This window comes from Pinus tabuliformis, chromosome 7 (assembly GCF_031772625.1).
Source record: "Pinus tabuliformis cultivar Carrire ecotype Pingquan chromosome 7, CPIR1, whole genome shotgun sequence".
In the NCBI taxonomy this organism is placed as follows: Eukaryota; Viridiplantae; Streptophyta; class Pinopsida; order Pinales; family Pinaceae; genus Pinus; species Pinus tabuliformis.
Window position 1 is genome coordinate 2,062,959,085 of NC_142293.1, and position 22,927 is coordinate 2,062,982,011.

At 39.6% G+C, this 22,927-nt stretch overlaps 1 protein-coding gene across 1 annotated transcript in view; it reads right to left on the reverse strand.

The window, feature by feature from the left end:
• Positions 1–16,322, reverse strand: part of LOC149256791 (pumilio homolog 2-like) — a 63,368-nt gene extending 47,046 nt beyond the window's left edge. Inside the window, exons 1-6 of the mRNA XM_089460875.1 lie at positions 14,908–16,322; positions 12,324–13,921; positions 12,098–12,239; positions 11,899–12,006; positions 10,362–10,574; positions 10,146–10,256 (exon numbers count right to left, since the gene is read on the reverse strand). Coding sequence (XP_089317001.1) covers positions 10,146–10,256; positions 10,362–10,574; positions 11,899–12,006; positions 12,098–12,239; positions 12,324–13,921; positions 14,908–15,582 — 2,847 coding nt within the window. The 5' untranslated portion in view covers positions 15,583–16,322. The remainder of the gene's footprint in view (positions 1–10,145; positions 10,257–10,361; positions 10,575–11,898; positions 12,007–12,097; positions 12,240–12,323; positions 13,922–14,907) is intronic.
• Between the last annotated feature and the right edge of the window lie 6,605 nt (positions 16,323–22,927).

Consider the following 22,927-nt stretch of genomic DNA (forward strand, 5'->3'; position numbering starts at 1 on the left):
TTGGGGCAGGAGTTCTTGAGAGCAGAGGAGGAGTTCAAGGAAAAAGATGCAAGGCAATTTGACAGTAACATTCCTCTTGCAAAATACATGCAAGACAGTAAAGACTTGAGATTGGAAAAATATCAATAACCCATTCAAACTGCCCATCGAACCAATTCTACTATATGGGTGCAAGATAGGGGACCCAAGTACATCCAAATGGGAAAACAAATGGGGTCAGAAGCGAAGGGTGCAAAACACATTACGACTTCCTTACTGAGATCAAAGCATCAATGCCAAATATGATTATACTCACCAAAATAGGCATTAATGTTAAATCTCTTAATACTATCCTAGACTTATTTTCTCGCAACAAATATTTATTCCCAACAATTTATTTTATTAACCAAATAAATTCTAAATTGTTGAAAAATAAAATCATTGGTATTTTAACTTCCAAAAAATTATTTGCAGCAGAAATAAAACAAGAGCCCCACTGGAAGAATTCAGCCTTAGGAATTTCAGCCTACTGGAATTCAGCCTCTAATGAAATTCGGCCTAGAGAATTTGACCCACCTCTTCACCAGCAACTCAACTCTGTGCCTCCCCCTCGCACAACCTCTACGCCTCAAGAAATTCAGCCTTGGCTAATCAGCCTCTACAACAAATCGACCTCCTTCCTGCTTTAGCAATTCGGCCCTACAATCTCCAACAATTTGGCCTCCCGAAAATGCTCGCAAATCCACCTGCACTCTAACTCTGTGCTGCTGTCTAACTAAGCCCCTCGCTCTAGAGAAAAATCACCTTCTCTTCTTATTATGTCTTCACCTCTCCTTTAGGCTTATTTTATAGTCTTCATGAAGCCCAAATCCCTAACCCTAATCACCCTTCTGGAATATCTAGGAGATCAATGGTTGAATTTCTAAGTCACTTAAATAATTAAACGCCTTTAATTATTGTACTTTTCCTAATTTAGACCTAGGAAAGAAGACATAAATCACTTACTCCATCAAGCAAGCACCTAAAGAGGCAAAAAATCATCTTCTACATGCTAAGACACCAAGCCTATGCAGAAGACCTTCCAAAGCTATTACAAATTTCAACACTCCCTCCTAGCAAGGAAGGGATTCTCCACTACCCCCAGCTTGTCTTTGTACTTCACAAACTTCCCTTTCAGTAGAGGCTTAGTGAGAATATCTGCCATATGTTTTGTGGAAATGTATTGCAATCTCACAGCACTTCTCTAAACTCTGTCTCTAACAAAGTGATATCTAATCTCGATGTGCTTGGACCAAGCATGAAACAAAGGCTTCTTAGAGAGCTTCATACAACTCTAATTATCATAGTGAATCACTATTGGCCCCATCTCCAGACCAAATAATCCTGTGAGCATCTTACGAAGCCATACTACCTCACAACTTGCCATAATTGTTGCCATAATTGTTGCCATGTACTCTACCTCTATTGAACTAAGTGCCATCCATTGTTGCTTCCTATTGTACTACGAGATCATGGCAAATCCCAAGATGAAACAACATCTAGACGTGGATTTTCTATCCACACCACTCCCTACCCAATCAAAATTTGTGCACCTGTGCAGCTTCACTTCACCAACTCCAACATATTTGGGCCCAAAGTCCATTGTACCTCGCAAGTATCTCAACACATGCTTTGCTACCACCAAATGAACATGTCTCGACTCTAGCATGAGTTGGATGAATGTGTTCACACCGAAACAGATATCAAGACCGGTGTTGACAAGATACATCAAGGAACCTATTAGCTTCCTACACAGTATGGAATCCACCAACTTGCCCTCAAAAGCATTCAGCTTCTTCAATTTAATGATCATCGATGTAGACATAGGCCTGCAATCCTCGATCCTCAACCTTTTCAAGATCTCGACTACATACTTACCCTGCCCAAGGAAAATTATCCTTGTTGCTGCCACATCTCCAATCCCAAAAAGTAGTGCATCAAGCTAATGTTCTTCATCTCGAACTTCAAAGCAAGGTCCTCCTTGCACATCCCTATGAGCTTCTCTGATCCCATCAAGAAAAGATCATCAACATAAAGGACCAATATGAGCGGCCCACCCTCAACAAGTACATAATACAAATTAGAGTCTGCCTCATTCTTGGTGAAACCCAAACCAAGAAGATATCCATCAATCCTGGCGTACCATGCACGCGGAGCCTACTTCAGCCCATAAAGGGTCTTCTTCATTCTGTACACGTGAGACTCTCTCCCATGCACCTCAAAGCCTAGAGGCTACTCAATATATGCCTCATGAATCACCTCGTTGAGAAAATCAATCTCCACATCCATCTAATGTATCCTCCACCCCATCTTTGATGCAATGGACATGACTACTCTAATGGATGCATATCTAGCAATAGGTGCGAATGTATCCTGGCAGTCCACTCCCTTCTGGGAGAACCCTCTCGCTGTGAACCTTGCTTTGTACTTCTTGACACTACCATCAGTTGCATGTTCGCTCTTATAGATCCATCAAGAAGTGAACACAGACTTTCACTTTGATCTCAGCACTATGTCCCACACATCATTCCTCATGATGGAGCTATACTCCACCATGACATCCTTCTAGACCTGCAGATTTGCATCCTCCTCAAAACTGGAAACCTAAATTCACTAATGTTGCTCAACAAGACCAAAAAACTGAAAAATCTCACTGGTGGTCTACTCTACCTAAAGGTGTTGCTAAGAGCCTCCATATGCTCCTTAGCATCCCTCAAAGTTTGCTCGGCACATCTCGGCCTCCTCCTGGTAAAGCTTGAAGAAAAATCTCGCTCCTCCAAATCTACAGGTTCTGTCCCTGCTATTGGTGTTGTTGTTCCATGCTCAACCTTAGGAGTGTGAACATAAACTAGACAACGAAAGATGCACAAATCACTTATCTTTGGATTCACTCTTATAAACATCTCCTCAAGAGTCATATCCTCCAACACTTTGTGAGGACTCTTGTTCTATAAATACACAATTGTATTGCAAGCCTCTGTCCACAAAAACATAGGCAGTCCCTGAACATATATCATTTCCCTCGCTGCCTCCATTATGCTCTTGTTTTTCCTCTCAACAACCCTATTCTTTTGAGGGTTGTAAGGTATCGTGAGCTTCTTGATCCCAGCTGCCTTGCAAAAATCCTAGAAATAATTAGAGGTATACTTGCCCCCATTATCCAATCTCAACAACTTAATCTTCTTCCTGGTTTGGTTCTCCACAAGAGCTTTAAACTCCTGAAATCGACCGAAGAACTCACCCTTGGTCTTCAAGAAGTAGACCCAAGTCTTCCTAGAAAAATCATCTATGAATGTTGTTAATTTGATAGCTCAGGTACAAATTCCCTCCTTTGGACAGCCCTCCTCATCAAGAAAGACCCCTCTCCTAGCCCTCGGAAGAATTTAATTTGGTTAAGGAAAAATGTATTTTTAAGGTGAAAACCCACATGTGCACAAAAGTTTAAGTCGGATTTAAAGAGAAATTGGGCACCCCTTGGAAGCATATAAATACAAGACAAGTCAACCTCATTTGGACATCATCGACAATCATCTTCTTCTCTCTCTTCTTTGGATTGCTTTGTGCAAGTCTAAAATTAATTCACTCAGGTCTGAAATTGTAGGGTCCAAGCTCACACGTGTAAGAAGAAGAAATTAAGATGGAGTCGCAGGGTTGGAATGAGGAAAATTTGGCTATAGTTGCTCGGTTGATAGGGTGATCCCTGTGGTTGGAGGGCTATAGCTGCACTAGGTCCCTGTGGTTGTGACCTAAAATTCCATTGACCGTTGACCGCAAACTTGGATCAATTTTGGAGACATTGCATTGATCAGATTTGTTTATTGGTCTCATCTCTTAGATATTCTCTAGTTGGTTTTGTTGGATAGCCAAAGGATTGACTTTGACTCTTGATTGATGAATTGGAACATTGTACTCTCTCTACTAAACATTTTATGACAATCTAATAAGAAGAAGAATTTGAAAGGCTTTTCCCCCTTATGGGGTCTTTGACCAATCGTGTTGTCTCTTGTTATTGCTCTTGATTATCTTCTACTGGCACTGCATTTACTACTCTATCTACAAATGTTACTTATTATTGGAAGATTGATTGCTAATTGAAGTTAAGAATTGGGCTAAAGTGATTGTAACAGCATAAAATAGTGAAAAATTAACATGGTATCAGAGCCAAGGTGAAGACAAGCCCAATGAGACAAGAGACAAGAGTAATCATTCTTGAAAGAAGTTGAAGGAGTCTACTTGATTTGGTCAAGATGTCTACCTCTTGCTTCAAGGATTTTGAGAAGTTGGTAGACACATCTAACTTTGTTGCTTGGAAGATCAGGTTGGAAGTAATATTGGATGGAAATTATGTCTTGGAATATGTGGAAATAAAAGTTTTTGTAGCTCCAAAAAATGCTACTGCTGCTACCAAATCCAAGTACAAGAAAGGTGAGCTCAAAGCCAAGAAAATTACCATTGATGGTTTGCAAGATCATTTACTTGTTTATGTTGGTAGCTTGAAGAAGTCTAAGGATATCTATGATAAGCTAGTTGGGATGTTTGAAGTCAACAACTTGAATTACATACTTTCTTTGAAAAATCAACTCAAAGAGATGAAGATGAACAAGGGGGAATCCATGCAATCCTATATCATAAGAGTATCCTGCCTAAGGGATCAATTGCAATCTGCTTGAGAACAAATATCTGACAGAGAGTTGTGTTGAAATTTGGTACCAGAGGACAGGGGGTTCCCTTAGGCTTTGATCTTTGGCCTAGGGAAAAGTGTCCAAAAGAATTTAATTTTTCTCCTAAAGTGACTTTATAATTTTTACAAAGTCAAATCTAATTTAAAATTGATTTTAAGTGATAAAGTTACTAAAGTCTAATTTTAAAGTGACTTTTATAAAGTCAATGAAAATTAAAAAGGAAAATTGACTTTGGAAATAAATGACTAAGTGGGTATTTATTAAAGTAGGGTGAATTAAAAAATAGAAAGTGAGATTTAAATAAGCATTTAATCTCAGCCCTAGATCTCAATCTATTTCAGCCATTGGATTTAGGGATCACCCAAAAGTCACTTAGGGTTGGATTAGGGGAGGAAAAAGAGGAAAATATCATTCATTCTTTCATGAGCAGATTGAGAGAGAGAGCAAGGGAGATTTCTGGACAGGGAGGAGAAGGAGGCAGCAGCTTGGCACACATACCAAGGCAGCATTTAAGCAAATCCATACAGCTGAATGAGCTAGTAAAGGCAGATTTTTTGCACAGAAATAAAGGACCATACAGCTGATTTTCTGCACAAAAATAGAGGTCTATACAGTCCGTCCGTACAGCCCGTCCATACAGCACGTTCGTACAGTCCGTACAGTCGGTACTACAACCGTACATCAGTTTTCAGTGTTTTGTTTTGCTGTTTGGAAATTTCTAATGGGCTGTGAGGCTTGGAAATCGAGATAAATTGTAAAATTTGTTTGCTGAATTTTTTGCTGAATATTTCTCACTGTAAAAGGAATTTTCCATAAATAAGAAAGAGCTCTCGAACTGATTTTCCCCAAGAGTTGTAGGGGGTTTTTCCAAGGTCACCTTGACCAAAAATCTCTGTGTTTAAATTTGTTTTAAAGGCTGTTTGTACCTGCTGATTTTTATTTCTGCATTTTCCAGCGTTATGTAAAATTTCCAGAATTTGTGTTTTCAGCAAAAATTTATTTTTTCAGTTGTTGAATGTATGGATATGGGAAAGGGCATTTAACTATATGGGATAAATAAGGTGAAACTAAAAACCGGGGTGGGAAATGAGAAATTTTTACAAGTTGGTGGTGGTGACTCTTCAAGGTATTCCTCCTATTTGGGAAGCCTTCATTACTACTCTAAGCAACAATAACATTCTTCCGACATTTGATGAGCTCGTTGGTAAATGCACTCAAGAGGAGACCAGGATGATTGTCAGAGGAAGAATTCAGAAGCATGAAGAAGGAGAGCCCTCTGCATTTGTTACTCTGGCCAAGAAAAGGAAAGAGAGAGGGAGACCATCTAATCCAATCCACGGATTCCAAGAGAAGAAAAGACAGGCCACACGCATGGCCACTATACTCGAGATTGTCCGGAAAAGAGAAATGATTCAAGATCCAATTACAACAACAATCAAGGCTTCAACAATAACAAGTTCAATGATCAAAGAAGAGGAGATGATCAAAGAAGGAATGATAGAAGAAGAAGAGATGCTCTGGATGATCGAGAAGAAGGTCATCGTCCTCAAAAGAGGTTAAGGAACTCCAAGTATGAAAATAATGCAGTTGTTAGTCAATCTAAATATATTCTTATTTTCGCTCTTTCTAGTTCTTCTCCTCCGGATTTGTATGATAGTTGGTTGGTAGATAGTGGGGCTTCTAGACATTTCTCTAGATATCGAGAAGTCCTCTCAAACCTAGTTGAGAGGGAGACAAATTTGAAAATCATCCTTGGAGACAACACTACTCATCCTGTGAAGGGTTTTGGTTCCGTCAAATTTCAATTAGACACTGTTGAATTTGTTCGTCTTCATGATGTTATGTATGTTCCAATACTAAAGAAAAACTTGGTATCCATATCTGCCTTGGAAGACAAACGCATGAGTAGCTTTCATCAATGGAAAAGTCCTCACATGGCCTATGGAATCCCACATGAGGGATGCTTTTACTTTGGGATCTCGAATTGAAGGACTCTATAGACTCGATGGAAAACCACTGTTGGCAATGGTCCAACACACCAATCATCAAAGTGAGTTATGGCATCAAAGGTTGGCACACCTACATATGAAGCCCTATCGAAATTGTAGAAAGTCTTTGGGACGCCTGATGTTCAAGCTAGTCATAATGGAGTATATCTGGGATGTGCCAATGGAAAGAAGACATGGGGACCATTCCCAACTAGTAAGAACAAGTTTGATATATTCTTTAACTCATTCATTTTGACCTATGTGGACCCATGCCAGTGCACTCTATTGGTGGACATCTCTACTACATAATCTTCATTGATGACTTCTCCAAGAAGACATGGATATACTACTTGAAGCATAAGGATGAGGCTTTCAATATGTTCAAGGACTTCAAGGCACTGATAGAGAATCAAACAAGGAAGAAGATCAAGGTCTTCAGGTCTGACAATGGTGGAGAGTATACGTCAAATGAGTTCGTTGACTTTTGCAAGCAGGCTGGAATCAAGAAGAAAACTATTATACCTTATAACCCCGAGTAGAATGGAGTGGCTAAAAGAAAGAACAAGTCCATCGTGGAAGTTGCTCGAGCTATGTTCCATGATCAAATGTTGATGAAGTTCCTCTGGGAGAAGCTACAAATACAGTGTTCTATGTACAAAACAGGGTTCCTCATCAAGCTTTGGATGGCAAGACTCCTGAAGGAGTATTCAGGAGTGTGAAGCACGACATGGGCATCTTAGGATACTTCGTTGCCCCATATATTTCCATGTGCCAAAAAACAACAGGAACAAGTTGGAAGCCACCAAAAAGAAAGGTACGCTTGTTGGATATTGTGAAAGTTCTAAAGCATTTAGAATATATATATCTGGTCAAAGGAAGATTGAGTTTAGCAAGGATATAACTTTCATTAAGATGTTGCCCTTGGAAAAGCAAGAGACCTTCCTCTGCCTCCTCCTGAGAAGAGAGATGATGATATGGACCTACTAGAAGGTCCCTCTATGCTCGAGCCGAAAAAAAAGAGGTTGATGATGAGCAGCCTCAGGGATTTGAAGTGAAGGACGAGAAGACCCACGTTTGTAGGTCGAAGAAAACATTATATGGTTTGAAGCAAGCCCCCAGAGCCTGGTATGCCTACAACGTTAGTTACCTAGTGAAGCTTGGATTCACGAGAAGAAATGCCAATCCGAACCTCTACTTCAAAGTGGTCCAATGTATGCCTTTGATTTTGGTTTTATATGTTGATGATTTATTTTTGACAAATAATGAGCCCCTGACACTCGAATGATACTTGAATGTAAGAGGGAGTTGGTCTCCGAGTTCGAAATGAAGGACCTTGGTATAATGCATTACTTTTTGGGACTAGAGGTGTGGCAAAGACCCGGCGAGATTTTCCTTTCTCAAGGAAAATATGTCGTGAAGTTGTAGGAAATATTTGGAATGATAGAATGCAAGTCCCTAGCCACACTGAGGGAGATGAACTTCAAGAAGCTATGCGGAGATGTTGTTGGACTTGATTTGGTGAATCCTTCTGATATCGACAATTGATTGGGGCATTGATGTTCCTTGTGAATACCCATCCAGATATATGCTTTGCAATAAACACTTTGAGTCAATTCATGACTAAGCGCCTTCATGGACACTTTTCAACAGTCCTAAACCACCCTAAAATTGAATAAGGGGGTTTAAGGACATTTGTTCTTAAATGTATGATTTTGGCACTTAATTGCAATTTGTCACATTGTATATGGAGTAAATCAAATTGATTGAAGCATTGTCAAACTAAAATTGACTGAAATCTGTTCAAGACAAAAGACATATTCAAAACAAAAGTGAATTGCAATAAGACCAGCCTAAAATTGAATAAGGAGGTCAAGTGAGTCTTCTAACGTCAATCATTGTAATCACATTCTAGGGCGCATGATCGGTAGAAGAAGGCACACTAAAGAAACGTAAAGTCAAGTGAAAAATGGATAAGGAAAGATCAACTTGATAATATGTTTGATACAAAATCTACAGCAAAGATAAACGCAATGTGTGACACAAGATATTATCCAAATTGTTAATGCATCTTGTTGTCCACGATAGTTGTCAAACTTTGGGAAGAAATATCATTCAACAAAAATCAACATGGATTGGGATAAACCAAAGAAAACAGTTTTCATATTTCAGAATACTTCAAACTAGTGCAATTTGTTAATGCAAGATTTCTTGAAGATGTTAAGTGTATTGATAAAAAATGTCAGTATTATCAAAGATATAATCATTGTGGAAAAGACAAATCAATTATTAAAAAAATGTTGAAAGTCGAAGAAGGCTAAAAAACAATCAATTATGGATGGATAAATTCTTGGAGATGAAACCTACAAGTGAAGCAACTACATCAGTCTTACCACCAGGTAAAGTCAGAGGTAAAGACACAAGAAAAACAAGAGTCAAAGATGGTACTCTCCACACCTCAAGAGCGGGAGCACGATGATAAAAGAAACTCTCATACACCATTAAGGGGGGGGGGAGTGAATTGATGAACTAAAGATTGGTTAGTCCAAAAACCACCACATTATTCAAAACCAGATTGGCTAATGGTCATCCAGAAACCACCACATTATTCAAAGCAGACTATTTAGTGGTAAACCAACAGTTCCTATAGAGATTAGAGGTCAACCAACAAAATCACCACCTAAAGAATCCAGAAATGAACTTTTGAAAAACTTCTCACCTTGCACCTGACAAGGGGGAATATCAGACATCAGGCTTCAAGTTTGAAAGTCTTATCAGTCAAATTTCAATCACCATTCAGTCAACAATTGGGAATTCCAGAATAGAAATTGGTCTCCTCAACAAAAAATTTACAATCATTTCAATTATTCAACAGAAATGTTCAAATATAGCAGCTGTTCACTTCCAGATATTCAAGTATTGGCGGTTTTTCAAGCAAATCTTTATCAAAACTCAGTTCAGCAGTTTCAAATTAAAGATGACAACACCTCATCAAGATAAGAATTACAACTCATGACAATATGGTCTCAGACTTTGTGATTGTCTAGGGGCTTACAGTCTAACAGTACAATATTTCATCTCATTTTAGAGGTGTCTTTTGTACCTGTCTTTTGTTTAGCTATTATTGTTGGTTGTAGTCACCAATCCCTTGGCCTAATTTTGGTCTTTAAAAAACATTAATACAAATTTCAACTTTTCTAGACTATCATAATAAATGTCTGCATGAGCAAATAGGAAGAACTTTCACATCACCTCTAATGAATTGCTCATTTCTCCCTCCCAATTAATTATTTTCATGTTAATAAAATTATTAAAAATGTAGCTGTTTATTCCACCAACTAGAGAAACAGAGGAATCTGACAAGGATAAAGTTATAAACATTCTTTGCAATTGAGGAAACCATCAAAAGAGCAGCTTCATTTTATTAAATATAGTGTTCTTAATAAACAGAGCAACAAACCTGCACCACATAATTTCCATATTGGTCTTGTGCGAGAGTACAAGCTGATTGCAATATCTCTTCCATCATAGTATGCTGTGTCCTCTCATCTGTGTAATGCTCCAACACTCTCTGCCAAATTAAAAGAAAATTAAAAATTTGAACATAAACTCAAATGCAAATAGCAAACAGTAAATTCATGTCGATTTAAATATTATTTGTGCTAATCAGATTCACCTGTATAACACGGCAGCCATATGGATGGGTGGACAATGGCACAACTTGGCCAAAAAAAGATGAGATAATAAACTTAATTCTGTCCTGCGGAATACATTCAATACATTTTTGTATCACATGGTTCCCATTTTGATCACGCACACAGCGCATTACATGGCCATCAAGCTCAACAACCAGCTTTTCTTGTTGGTCTACGTCAACCACCTCAATTGCCTGCAACCTCAAGTGCAAGTGTACAATATGCCGTAAGGTCCCAGAAAACATTTACAAAAGGTGAATATTTTATACACCAGGCTGCATAATAGTTGCATCAAAACTTCCATATATTCATTTCTACGGAACAAACACACAAGATATTAAACACTAAAGATTTAAATCCTTTACCAGAGCAACTATCTTTGCAGCCACTTGGATGTGGCAGAGATAGCATAATGCACCAACTTAGGATAAAACAAACATTGATCATTTGCCTCCTATATTATTTATTGATTTAGATATGTCAAATTTCAATAAACTCCTTATAGGTATTTCACTATACATTGACCATTTACCTCCTATATCAATTTTGAAATGAAATATATCAAATTTCCAGAGAGCAAACTAAATGCAGTATTGTTAATTGTCTACAACTATATATTTCGGGCAAATATATAATTAAAAATATTAGTTCCAGATGTATAAGTTAGTTCTTTCTTTCTCCCAGTATTGCAGCACTAATGTCAGCTGGGCCTAGCTCAGGTGGTTGAGAGGAGAAATGTTATCCTCCCAACAACTTGTGACAAGTTTGCTCTTCATGAACCAATTCTTGACTGGGGCTAGCAAGGTACCATCAATCTCATTCTCGCTTACAGGCTTGAGGGTGGGAAGAGATATTAAGTATAAAAAAACAAAGAATCACATCACTAATGCTGAATAGTATACCCATTACAATAAACTTAAAAGAGATTTCTTATCACAGGTGTTCAATATTACTGGTGCTCTGTAGTGTTTATTGACTGAAAGCTTATATTTTAGATTGGTTTTAGATACAGTCATCATTAAATATACACACAAGTTCCTACCAACTCACATCTTATTTTTAAATTTTATATGTATTCATGGATATACACTAGGCCCTTCATCAAACCTCATTTATCATCCATCTCATAAGGAAATCACAAGAAGCATTTGGTAACAGCGAAACGGAAACAAGCTATCTACCAATTACGGACTTGGAGGTTATAAAGAACAACCCTGTAAAGTGCACTTACTTTGGAAAACACCTACCAAGCCAAATTGTTGACCAAAGAAACAGCAATTGCTTAACCGATTAGTGAAAAAAACATTGCATAGTTTTACGTTCTGGATAAAATGGCATCCATACATCTTAAGAATAAGGAAAACTTGAAGGTTATAAAGAACAATACAGCAAAATGTGTTTACAGTGGAATCCCTCAAACCAGCAGCAGTTCATTAACACTCTCGATAATCATTTTCTTCCTCATAAAATTTACAAAGCACTGATAACTTAATGAAAGTCAAGATTGTGAGACTTTACCTTCTGGATAACTCGGCATCCATACATTTGAAGACTAAGAACCAGAACATGGCCAGAAAGCTGATTTGCAAGGGCTCTTCTTTGTTTTGATGTACCATGCTCAAAGAACTGGCCAAAGATTTGAACAAGATATCAATAACATAACACTGGAAATGTGTTATTAACTTATTTCATTTATTGAGTAGGAAACCATGTTTACCTTTTGTATGACATAATTACCAAAAACATCTGTCATTAGAGACAATGCTTCAGGAAAAATTTCCTGGAACACCATATTTTTCTCTTCAAGTGATGCAGTTTCTAGTTTTTGTTGAATGAATCGACTTCCGTATTGATCAGCACTATAACCCAAAAGCAAAATATCAGTTTGAATTAAATAAAAAGTTCTGATAGATTGGAAGATAGAGAAATTGACAACAAAATACCTAAACTCCAAAACATGTCCAACAATTTCTGACAGCTGAAAGCTCCGAATCTTGGTAGTCTTAAATTCTTCCAGCAAAGAGGAACCATATTTTTCCTCAATATCGCTTCCATTTTCAGACCGCCATAAGCCAACTGCTCCCCCAACTGAACTCCTTGTATTGGGAGTTATTCGAGAGCTTCTCTCAATTTGTCTGAAAGATGGAGTTATGTGTGCCACAGGAGAGCTAGGAAGAACTGGACTTGAGATTGGACTATTTGTATAGGGCGAGGGAAGATGATATGAAGGGTTACAAAAATACCCTGAACTGACAGTACCATTTTTTTCTAAATAAGGTGTATGGTACTGCGACTCCGGCTGCGTATAAAAAAGTTTCTGCATTTCAAGCAAATCAACATAAGGGCCATTCAAGTAACTCCCTGTCATTGAAGGATCAGAAAAGCTTGCAGCCATCTGCGCATTATATTCATTCATTCTCTGAATATACTGAATGTTAATTGGGTTAAACAATGGCATCTGAAGTCCATTTCTCACTTGGCCATTTAATTTATACAAATTGTGTAGATCTGCAGTGCTTCCTGATCTTCCTCGTACCCCATTCATTGCAGTTCTTGAATCCATGCTAGTAGCACCAACTGCTGTTGCAGTAGCAACATCATCAAATGAATCAGACACGGTATTGGGATCAATGTAACTGCCAGCCATGGATGGAAACACAGGATTGATAGGATACCCACTCATGCCATAGTTTGGAATGCATGTATTAGTAAGATGAGCATTCTGATAGTGTCCAGTGGATCCTTTAAAATCAGAAGTGCGGCCAGCAGCAGCTGCATAGAAATTTGGAGTAAATGACCCTGAGCGTTGTTGCATGGGAGTACCTTCAATTTGTGAAACAGAAGAGTCAGATGGTAGCTTAAGATCTTCAATGCCTCTGTTATCTTGGTCAGGACCAACGTTAGATTCTAGGAAGGGCTCTGTAAAAACAGGAGTTTGTACAAACTCAGCTCGTGTCTCTTGATCTTCTATTTTGGAATAGTGCTGCTTTTCATTCTGGGGACTTTTCAGATGTACAGGGTGATTTTGATGTTCTATATTCTGATGATTCTCTTTCATGCCAACTGTGCCGTTTGGTGATATGTTTAGATGTGATAAAGCAGCAGAAAGTTCTTCAGTTTCGTTTATGCTTGAAGAAACCACATTATATGTGTCAGTAAAAGTAATATTTTGCTTGTCAGCCAATCCAAATCTTCCTCCCACCATAGGTGGACAGGGACTTACTGACCGTGCTCCGACAAAACGAGGATCTGGAGTACTGCTCCTCGAGATGGAAACACCCTCTGCAGTTGAAAAAGCATGTGAAGACTGGGGAGCTAGGCTTTGAACTCTAGTAAGACATGGTGCTGCTGAACGGGATCGCAGGCCTTCAATAAGTGCCATATCCGATCCTGTGAGAGGAGATACAGAGGCATGACATGAATTAGCACTCCATAGCTCAATCACTCCTACTCGCTTACCGTCTTCATCATAAGCAGCACGACTTGCTGGCCTGGAATGACTTCTAGAGGTATAAACCGGTGTAGACTTTCCAAAATCTTCCTGAAAAATATAGAATCTCCCGTAAGGCAATCAAAACAATTGTGTAACTCTACAAAAAAGACGTCAAGAAGATAAACGTGATAGAATGAGAGGAGAACAGTTTATTTAAGCCCCAAAAATCAGATTTAGAGGAAACCCCATTCTAAACAACAATTGAAAACAACTATAGTTCAAAAGTTATTTGATTACTGAATTAAAATGGTTAAGGATGAGCACATCAAACAGAATTTTCATGCAAAAGACAGAAGTGGAAAGAAATATAGGCATTAGCAATGTAGCACCCATAACCAGACTAGGAAAAGATAGCAGTAAGACAATGCATCAGCACTCTATGATATGCCGAGTTAACCCGTACAGAAAGTCAGAGAGCTGAAAGGCTTCTCAAATTTAATGTAATCCCAGATGTGTAAACTTAATATCGGGCAAGAGCGAACTGATGAAAATATCTTCAGGATGACGAACCGTATGTCTGAATTCAAAAGGATGGCATCAAGACACTTGACGATGCTCGTAGAAGAAATATAAACTGCAAGCCTCGTGTCATTATCGGGAAGAGTTACCCAATATTCCGAGATTCAGCGCCCTTTACTAACCAATCATAATAAACAGAGCAGCCCATCAAACAAGTAAAACCAACCTTGTTTCTTTGTCCATAAAGGATTATGGTTGAATCACTTTTTGATCTGTAAGCGGTCTTATCTATGGTCAATGCTGCCTAGGAGATTCTGATGCACCACCGGAGCTTTGCTAATAGCAGCACATGCAATATAAGCTCAGAAATTTTGAGCAGCAGTGTAAATGTCATTTTGTTATTATCGGGTGAATATCTCCAATCAGATAGATTCACTAGTTAGACATGATACCTATCTTTTCGCAACGGCTTTGTAAGCTAATGTGGGAGGATATTTAGATAAATTATAATAAACAAGCATATAACGAAATAAAAAATCAAACATCTAATTTCGATTTTCTGAGCACAGAAATACCTGTAAAAGATCCACAAAATTTTTCTCCCTGTTGCCCAATCTTCCAGTTGACAGACCAATTAAACCATCCGCTCCCCTTTCCACCCAATCCGTTGAGCTTTGCCGGAAAAGGCTGCCATGAGACTGCTGCCTGTGTGTCTGCAAGGGAACCTCAAGCCCTTCTTCTTCGTGAGTAGGAAGAACAGGCTGTGACGAGAAGAGAGACTTACTGTTTTCATCTTCAAGAGACTTCAACTTCAACCTTCTCCTATCGCCAATACCACCGTAACCTGACACTGCTTGCAAACGGTGAGCAGAACGCCAATCCTCGCGGAAAAGTAGCCTAGGATTAGGATTCGCATGTGACTCATAATAATTCCTCAGTTCCTCTTCAGGAGTTAAACTCCCCATTTCTCCATTATTCGCAACATCCGACCCAAGAGCGGAATTTAAATTGTTTTGTGAGAATACACCCCCAACAGAGGCCAAGGAACCTTCCACAATAGGAGGTGCACTGCCACTCCTGTAGAAAAGATATTCCCGCTCCCTTTCGTTCATCTCGTAGCGAGGCTGGCTGTCTTTAAGCAGTATTTCGAGCTCTTTAGCGATCTCTTCCGCGCAAAGCTCCTGAATGTCGCCATTAGAACCTCTCATATGATCCCCGCTTGGGGATCCTCTCAAATTTAAACCAGACATAATCTTTATGGGACTTTAACCATCTTTAAGCGAACCAGGCAAAATTCTTTATAACATCAAATGATCAAATAAATTTAAAGTTGCTTGTCCAGAAACGTTAAATAATCAGTAAATTTCAAGTTTATCAATCGGGAACTTAGATCGAATCCGACATTCACAGCGAAGAATCTTAAACAGTTTTATTTCGTACTTTGTTTCACAGCATCGCCGCCATTATAATATACAGTAAAGAACGATCTGCTATACAATATCTACAAAAACCAAATTCGCTGATTCTTTTCAATCATTTACAGAGATTAAATACACCATTCGACAGCACTGAAATCCGCTATCTTCTGCAAATGCTTCTCGGCTTGTGACATGTCCTTCCAAAGAATCCAGGCATTACCGCAACATAATCGCCAAGACGGCCAAAACAACCAAAAACTGGAAACTTCCATAAATATGCATCGATTTTGACTTTAAAAAATTAAATTCTATGACTCTCGATACAATGATAATTGATTCCGAAGTCGATACATGACCAATCGCAGCAAAAGGTGTCCATTCACAAAAATCTCCTGGAGCTATGGAGACGAAGAGACCAGGGCGGAAAAAGGCCTGTAAGAATGCATGGGCCAACATCAAGGCCGAACGATCCCTGGCTTTCTGGACCGTTCGATCCTGATCGTATGGCTGAAATTCGCATCAGGCCTGTACTAGGGTTTGATCCATCTTTAGGGTTTAATCAAGCCGTAGGATTTTACTTATTTCTATTTTCGTTCTAAACATAATTAGTGTGTATATATGTGTATGGGTCTGCCAGCTGCGCGGTGCATATGACCAATCAGATATCTAGAGACAATTGCGGACGTGGCAGCTCGGGAGTGCCTGACACGGCTGCAGTTGAGAACTTTTAAGAACTTGCCACGTGTTCCGGAAGTCATGCTACTGACACGTTGCCGTTTATTTTGTATGGACACGTCCTACGTTATCCGTCACAAACTATGATTACAAGTTTAGAAGTGAGTTATATTTTTTTCGGGGGTCGAGGATCATCACTAACCACCTCGTTAATGGGATGTATGAGTAGTTTTTTTGAAATGGTGGTTTTGATTTTTTTTTGGGTTTAATTTGGATTTTTCTGATGGAGTATTATTAAAAATTATTGGGATATTTTGATTTTGAAAAGTTTATATGTCAAATTTGTTATTTCAATCTTGTCAGATTTTAGACAAATTAGATTGGAAAATAAACCATAAAATTTTCCAAAAAGTCACACTTAAAGACTACTCTAGTATATATATATATATATATAAAGGCGCTCTCGGAGTACAAACCCACCACCCTCCACATGCTTGGGGCATATGGTATGGTGGCTTCATGCATGCATGGTGTTAATACTCCTGCAAGAGGTGACAACGGTATTGCGTTTTGGTTTTGGCATTTGGTAAGTTGCTTTATGAGCGAAGTTGGTAAGTGTCTAGTTCACAGTAGAGGAGTGTTGAAGGGTGGTGTTGGGCTCTGTGGATTGACGCAGAAACAGGAGAGGTGGCAGTCTAGGCTTCTCCCAGCATGGGTAAACTAGTATGTGATCTGCCATTGCTTTCTCTCTTCCATGCAACGGCTTAACTGTTTGATGGAATTAGGACTGCATGGTTTTCAATCTTTGGGCTTTGTTTGAAAGAGGGGCTCCATGCATTTACATGCGTTTGTTTGCCTTCTGAAACGGTCCAACTACCCGGCATTGTCTCTATGTCTGTTTTGTTCGCGATTATCTTATCCAGGATGGGGTTATATTGGGTATTTGTAACTACGGTTTGTCCTTGGGACATCCTTTTGTCTCGGGCTGGCATCGCTTGGACTTGGGGATGGGTAGTTTGCAGTTTCATTCCTAGGTCTGGTCTTTCCGAATTTTTTGGGGATGGGTCGAGGCTTGTTCTCTGGTTGTATTGGAGCATTATTGCTCCTTGGAGGATCCTATGTGGATTCCATGGTCTCTGCCCCTATGGGAGCCATCTCTGGTGTATGTTTGTGATTCTCCTTTGGTTTGGGAACAAGGTTTGTGATGCAGGAGCATTCAGCTCAATAATATCATTGTATTTTAGTAGACATAGGGGGTCTTGTATTTTCAAGGAAGTTGGTTTCCTATGTTTTGAATTAATGTAATTATTAAGGTTTTGAGTGATTTTAATGAGAGAAGCTAGAATAGGGATTTAATTAAGTATAGTGAGGCATATTAGTAAATATTCTCAAATATAGGAGAACATGAGAGAATCAAAGTAGTTGAGAGATTGAGAGATTTGAGAATTAATTGTAAAACTTAGATTAGGAGTTAGTTCATGATTTTGTGGATTAGAGAGGATCCTTAGAGATAAGGAAGAGACTTTAAGGTTTTGTTGAGAAGATTATGGATCTAAACCAGGAATTGGTTGTAAAATCCTTTTGTATAAATGTAAGCCTAAAAGGCATAGTCAAGAGTTAGCTAGTTAATTAGGAGTTAGAGTGTGAAGAGTTTGATTGTAAACCTACGCGCAGATTGTGAAATAGAGGCCATTGATATTGGAAATCAAGCCTGAGAGAAGAAACTGTGTAAATACCTGTTTATTAATACAAACAACTCAATTCTGAGTTTATGTGTGTGTATGGAGTAATTTAATTGTAATCTATGTGTGAACTAGAAGTAAGTTCTATGTAACAGAAGTTGCATGTGTAGAATCAGAGGTGAAATACAGAGAAGAATAACAGAGAGGTGTTACGGCTTTGTACACACCGACAGTACAGGAGGAAGCCCTTAATGTTACAATGAAGGTGAAGGAAGCATAAAGGCGTGAGCGGAGCTAAGTTAAGGAGAGAGTTATGTGGCAGAATAGCGAAGGACCATAACCCTGAAGACAGCGAAACCACAGAAGAACATTGAAGAACGACATAAAAACAAAGTAAAGAGAAGGGCGAAGAAATGAGGCAACGATGTACAAGAGTCATTAGATCTAAAGATCAACGAACAAGGCTGAAGGCGATGGATGACCAAGATTAAGTCGTACAACATAAGAGAAAGAAATGAATGGCGGAGATTAAATCCAAGTACTTGCGGAAGGTGAAAGGCGGGAATCAATCTGGTCTGTTAGATCGACAGTGATTAGCAACCGCAGCGGGGTAGAAGATTACGGGATACCTTAATTGTGGTTGAAGGCCCGCAATTGATCTTAGCCGTCGATTGCAAAAGTCAATGCTTACGTCATAGTCAACTACGGTATTAGGCCTGTAATTAACTTGCGTGCTAGTTGAAGGGCCGCATATCGTAGGATTTGAGGGCCTCCGTCATACAACGGATATCAGACCGTAAAGAGATCGAACTTTAACTTCAAGGGTGGACCCGAACATTTATAGGTTAAGGTTTATAATCCTTATCGGCTCCGTAAGGCCAGTTAAACGTCGTGCAAGTGGTCGATGCAATATCATTGTGGACTGTCGGATCAAATGGGTTTTGATCTACGGCGTAGGATCACCAAGCAACTCTGTTGATAAGGGAAGACATCAACCGTTGGATTTAAGGTAAGATCGACGGTGGAGATTGAGCGATAAGGCTTGGGCAGAGCGGACCCGAGAAGGTTATGGTCGCGGTTTTATTTTATTTGAAGTTTGGTTTTGTTATCGCATATTGCATGCGAGAGGAGAGGAGAGGTGATGAAGTCATATGTTGGTGTGATGCGATATTGCAGCAATCGTTGATCTGATGGACGAAATCAACGGTGGAAAAGAGGGCGATTGCATATTGCAAATCGGGAGTTCTAAGTGCATATTCTATTGAGTCCTTTGAAACTCCACGATTGCGATATATGATGAGTTGGCACTTAGAGTGGGGTTTGGTTAATATGCGTGGTTATAGAATTAACCAAGGTTGAAGGGTTGTGTTATAAGGTTTCGCGGAAACAGGATTACCAAAGGGTCAGACTAGGGTTAGTTATTAACTCATTCTGCATGAGACTAATTAAGGGGCCTTAAAACTTAATTTATGAATGCTTGACTGGGCAAGTCATAGAAATCCTAGGACAAATGAGATTCTGCATTTTATATGCATACTGTGGGTATTACAGGTTTTTCCTGCGTCAGTTTGTCTTTGTGGAATATGCTCTAGTGTTTTATCCATACTAATTTATGATTGTTATGTTAGTTGGCTTTTGGTTATGGCGGTCATATCTCTATTTGGGTCGATCAATAAGGAATGTATTCAATGGAAGAGAAGGGGGGAAGTCCCTCAGGTTCTTTATTGGAAATTATTGTTTCATGTTTCTTCCTTGGCAGGTGTGCAGGGCAGTAGTGTCACCTAGAAGTTGGGAGCTTCTGGGCTCGGGCTACCACCTGTGCAAGCAATTCGATTAACCATTTTCCCCACTGTAAACCATAAGCGTACGACAATGGTTTGGCTGATGACTGCAAAGGCACGAAGCCCAGCCCTAAGGGGTCGAGGCAGAAGAACCAAGGGGACCGCGTCGACAGGGCAACCCAACTCCTCTGGGGGAAAATCGAGGGGTCAAAACCAGTTGCCAACATCATAAATGGTGTGGCTACAATCTTATCATGAAGGTACATTTGAGGAAATCTGGCAATTAATTGAGAAATGGGAAGTAGACTTTAATCGTCAGGCTGACACGATGGAAATCGATGCAGAGGACTGGTGGGCTATGGTGTCGGATCCAGGGCACACCCATGGTCGCGTCACTCAATTTAAACAGACCTTGTTCTTGTATTGGTCTATGAAGAGTATCTTGGGAAAGGCTTTGGAGCAGGTCTCTATGGGCATGGCAATAGTGGTGCAGGACTTTCCTGATTATAAACAGGAATTTCAGAAGCTCCAGTTTCAGATGCAAAAATAGGATGGCCACCTTTTGGCGAATAGAAGAACATCTCCCTTGCATTCTCCCACAGACAAAGCTCCCAAGATCCAATGCTAAGGACCTGACTTTGGTGGATTTTGCGTCTGCCAATGGAGCAGAGTAGTCTGCTAGCTGGTCTCTCAGTTTTCTTTTCTTTTTTGTATGCGGGAAGCTTTTAGTTTTCAGAATGCTGATAGTTTTGTTTTTAGGCATGTAGAATTCAAGCAAGGCAAAGACATTCAGACTTATCTAGCTTGGTTAGAAAGAGTTCTTATTTTTTTAACTGGATGGCATATCACGTTGTTAGGTGGGCTACAGACTTGGTTTCCCTCTAGGCAAGTTGAGGCCACTTAATTATTTGTTATGTGGATGTAACTTGCTTTTATATTAATGAAAAAGGAAGGCCTTGCCAAGCTTACAAATATATATGTGTGTGGGGGTGGGGAGGGGGAGGTAAGTTAGAATATTTTATTTACAACATGTAAATAGTTAAAAATATATATATATACTTTGGGTTGTCCAGTGGCACTTGAAAATTTAAAAAAGAGACATACCCCACCTAAGGTAGAAACCAAGTCACATTAGAGTTCATCAAAACAAAATATTGGTTCAAAACAGGCTCAATAGACCAGTGAAATACAGCATAGACTTACGTCAATAAAATATGATAGACTAATTGTGTAAAAGCACTAGCAACATTTGTTATATATAAGAAAAAGACATAAAAATTGGTCCAAAGGCATTACAAGGGGTCTATTTTGGCGCCATCTTCAAAAGGAGTTATGGGATTGCCCTTGGACATACTAGGACCTTCAATGGGTGTTGTTTGTAGAAAACCTCTAGGAGGTAGAACCTGCAATATGTCGTCATGTTTTTTTAATGAGCCACATTAACAATGTGGAGTTAAATATGTTTTGTTTTTCTAAAAAGTTCATGCGCTCTTTTAGACCTTGTTATTCCTCTTCCATGTTGATGGCCTTAGCTACCATCGTTTTTGTATGCCAATACAAGTATTTAGTCTTCTTTAGCTTGGTGTCTTGACCCCAGGATATGTGCATCCATAGATCTTGCATATAGGCAATCCATTCCCAATCGAGCTACTCTTGATGCATGCATTGGCAAAGCTCATGGGTCTAGCTTTCTAATTTTCTAATGCTTGACCTTTGTTACATTGGGTTTAGCTTTCTAATTTTTTAATGCTTGACCTTTGCTACACTAAAGTGGAGGTGTGTGATCTGATAATCACCCTATGAGTGACATCAGTTGAAGATTTATTACACAAAGGTATTACCAACTCATGTGCTGGTGTGTGTTCTGTGTTATTTAAGCAACGGATCGATCAGATTGCCAATACACAGACAATTAAATGGAAAGACAGCAGAGAAATACAGTAAGCAGACACAAAACACAAGAAGTTAATAATGAGCTCACCCTATTCTCCAAGGCTACATCTTCGGTCCAGCTTTCAGTGGTGGCCTTGTTTTATTGTGTTTTTAAGCAGAGAATTAAAATGTAGGGACTCAAAGTGAGTTCTCTTGAAGCAGATTTGCTTGGAAGGGTGGTTCTTGCATTTCCCAAGCCAATGAAGTGCACAAACTCTATTTTTCCTACCAGCTCTGTGACCTTCTGGTCTATAGTGGAGAGAGCCCAATGTGGTGCTCAGTCCGGACAGATCCTCTCTGGGATGGCTTGAACCTCTCAAGCTCTTTGGTGCTCGATGCTACCTTTGGTCAACTCGACCCTCTGTCTTCTGCTGCTTTTGCTTCACTATCTTCTTTCTCTATGTACCATCCTCCTCTCGGGGTTCTGGTCTCTCTCTGACTGACTTCGACTTGACTGTGTATTCTGTCTTTGTTCATGGCCTTTAGGCCATTTGTTCCCAAACTGTTCAGTTCCTCTTCCGCCTCTGTCGATTCACCTTTTGCAGCTGCACTTGGAGTTTCTTGGCTCGGCATCATCATCAGCTCTCAGGGAGTGGCCACATGTCCTCCTGTAACTCGCGTCAGCCTACTTCGTCGATTCGTTTCTTCAGTTATGTCGTGGAATGAGTTCTTCCTCCACTATGGCGATCAAACAGACTTCAAATCCTTCTAAATCGTAGCTCATTTCCCTCGTCGATTCCGCTTCCTCCATCGAGCGTGATCTTAGTTGTTCGATCTGGGGCCTCCAGATCCAACGCCATATGCATGTTTCGCGCGGTTGACTTGCTCGACTGTTAGCGCGTGATCAACAATGGTTTTCTCTCACCTCCGCTTGCCACACATCGATCATTGAGTGGGATCGTTCCACTTCCATCCAAAACTGCTTACCGTTTGAGGGTGCCCCAATCAATTCCGCCGATCTTCAGAGCGCGGGTCCCGCCTTTGTCCTTTATCGCTTTTCGCCCGCAGTTCTCTGACTCCCTCATGCGTCTGAGTGCTTGGGGCTCTCCATTTCAAACCTGTTCACCCAGCCTCTTCCCGATCCAGGGCTCCTAGGGGCTACTTTGA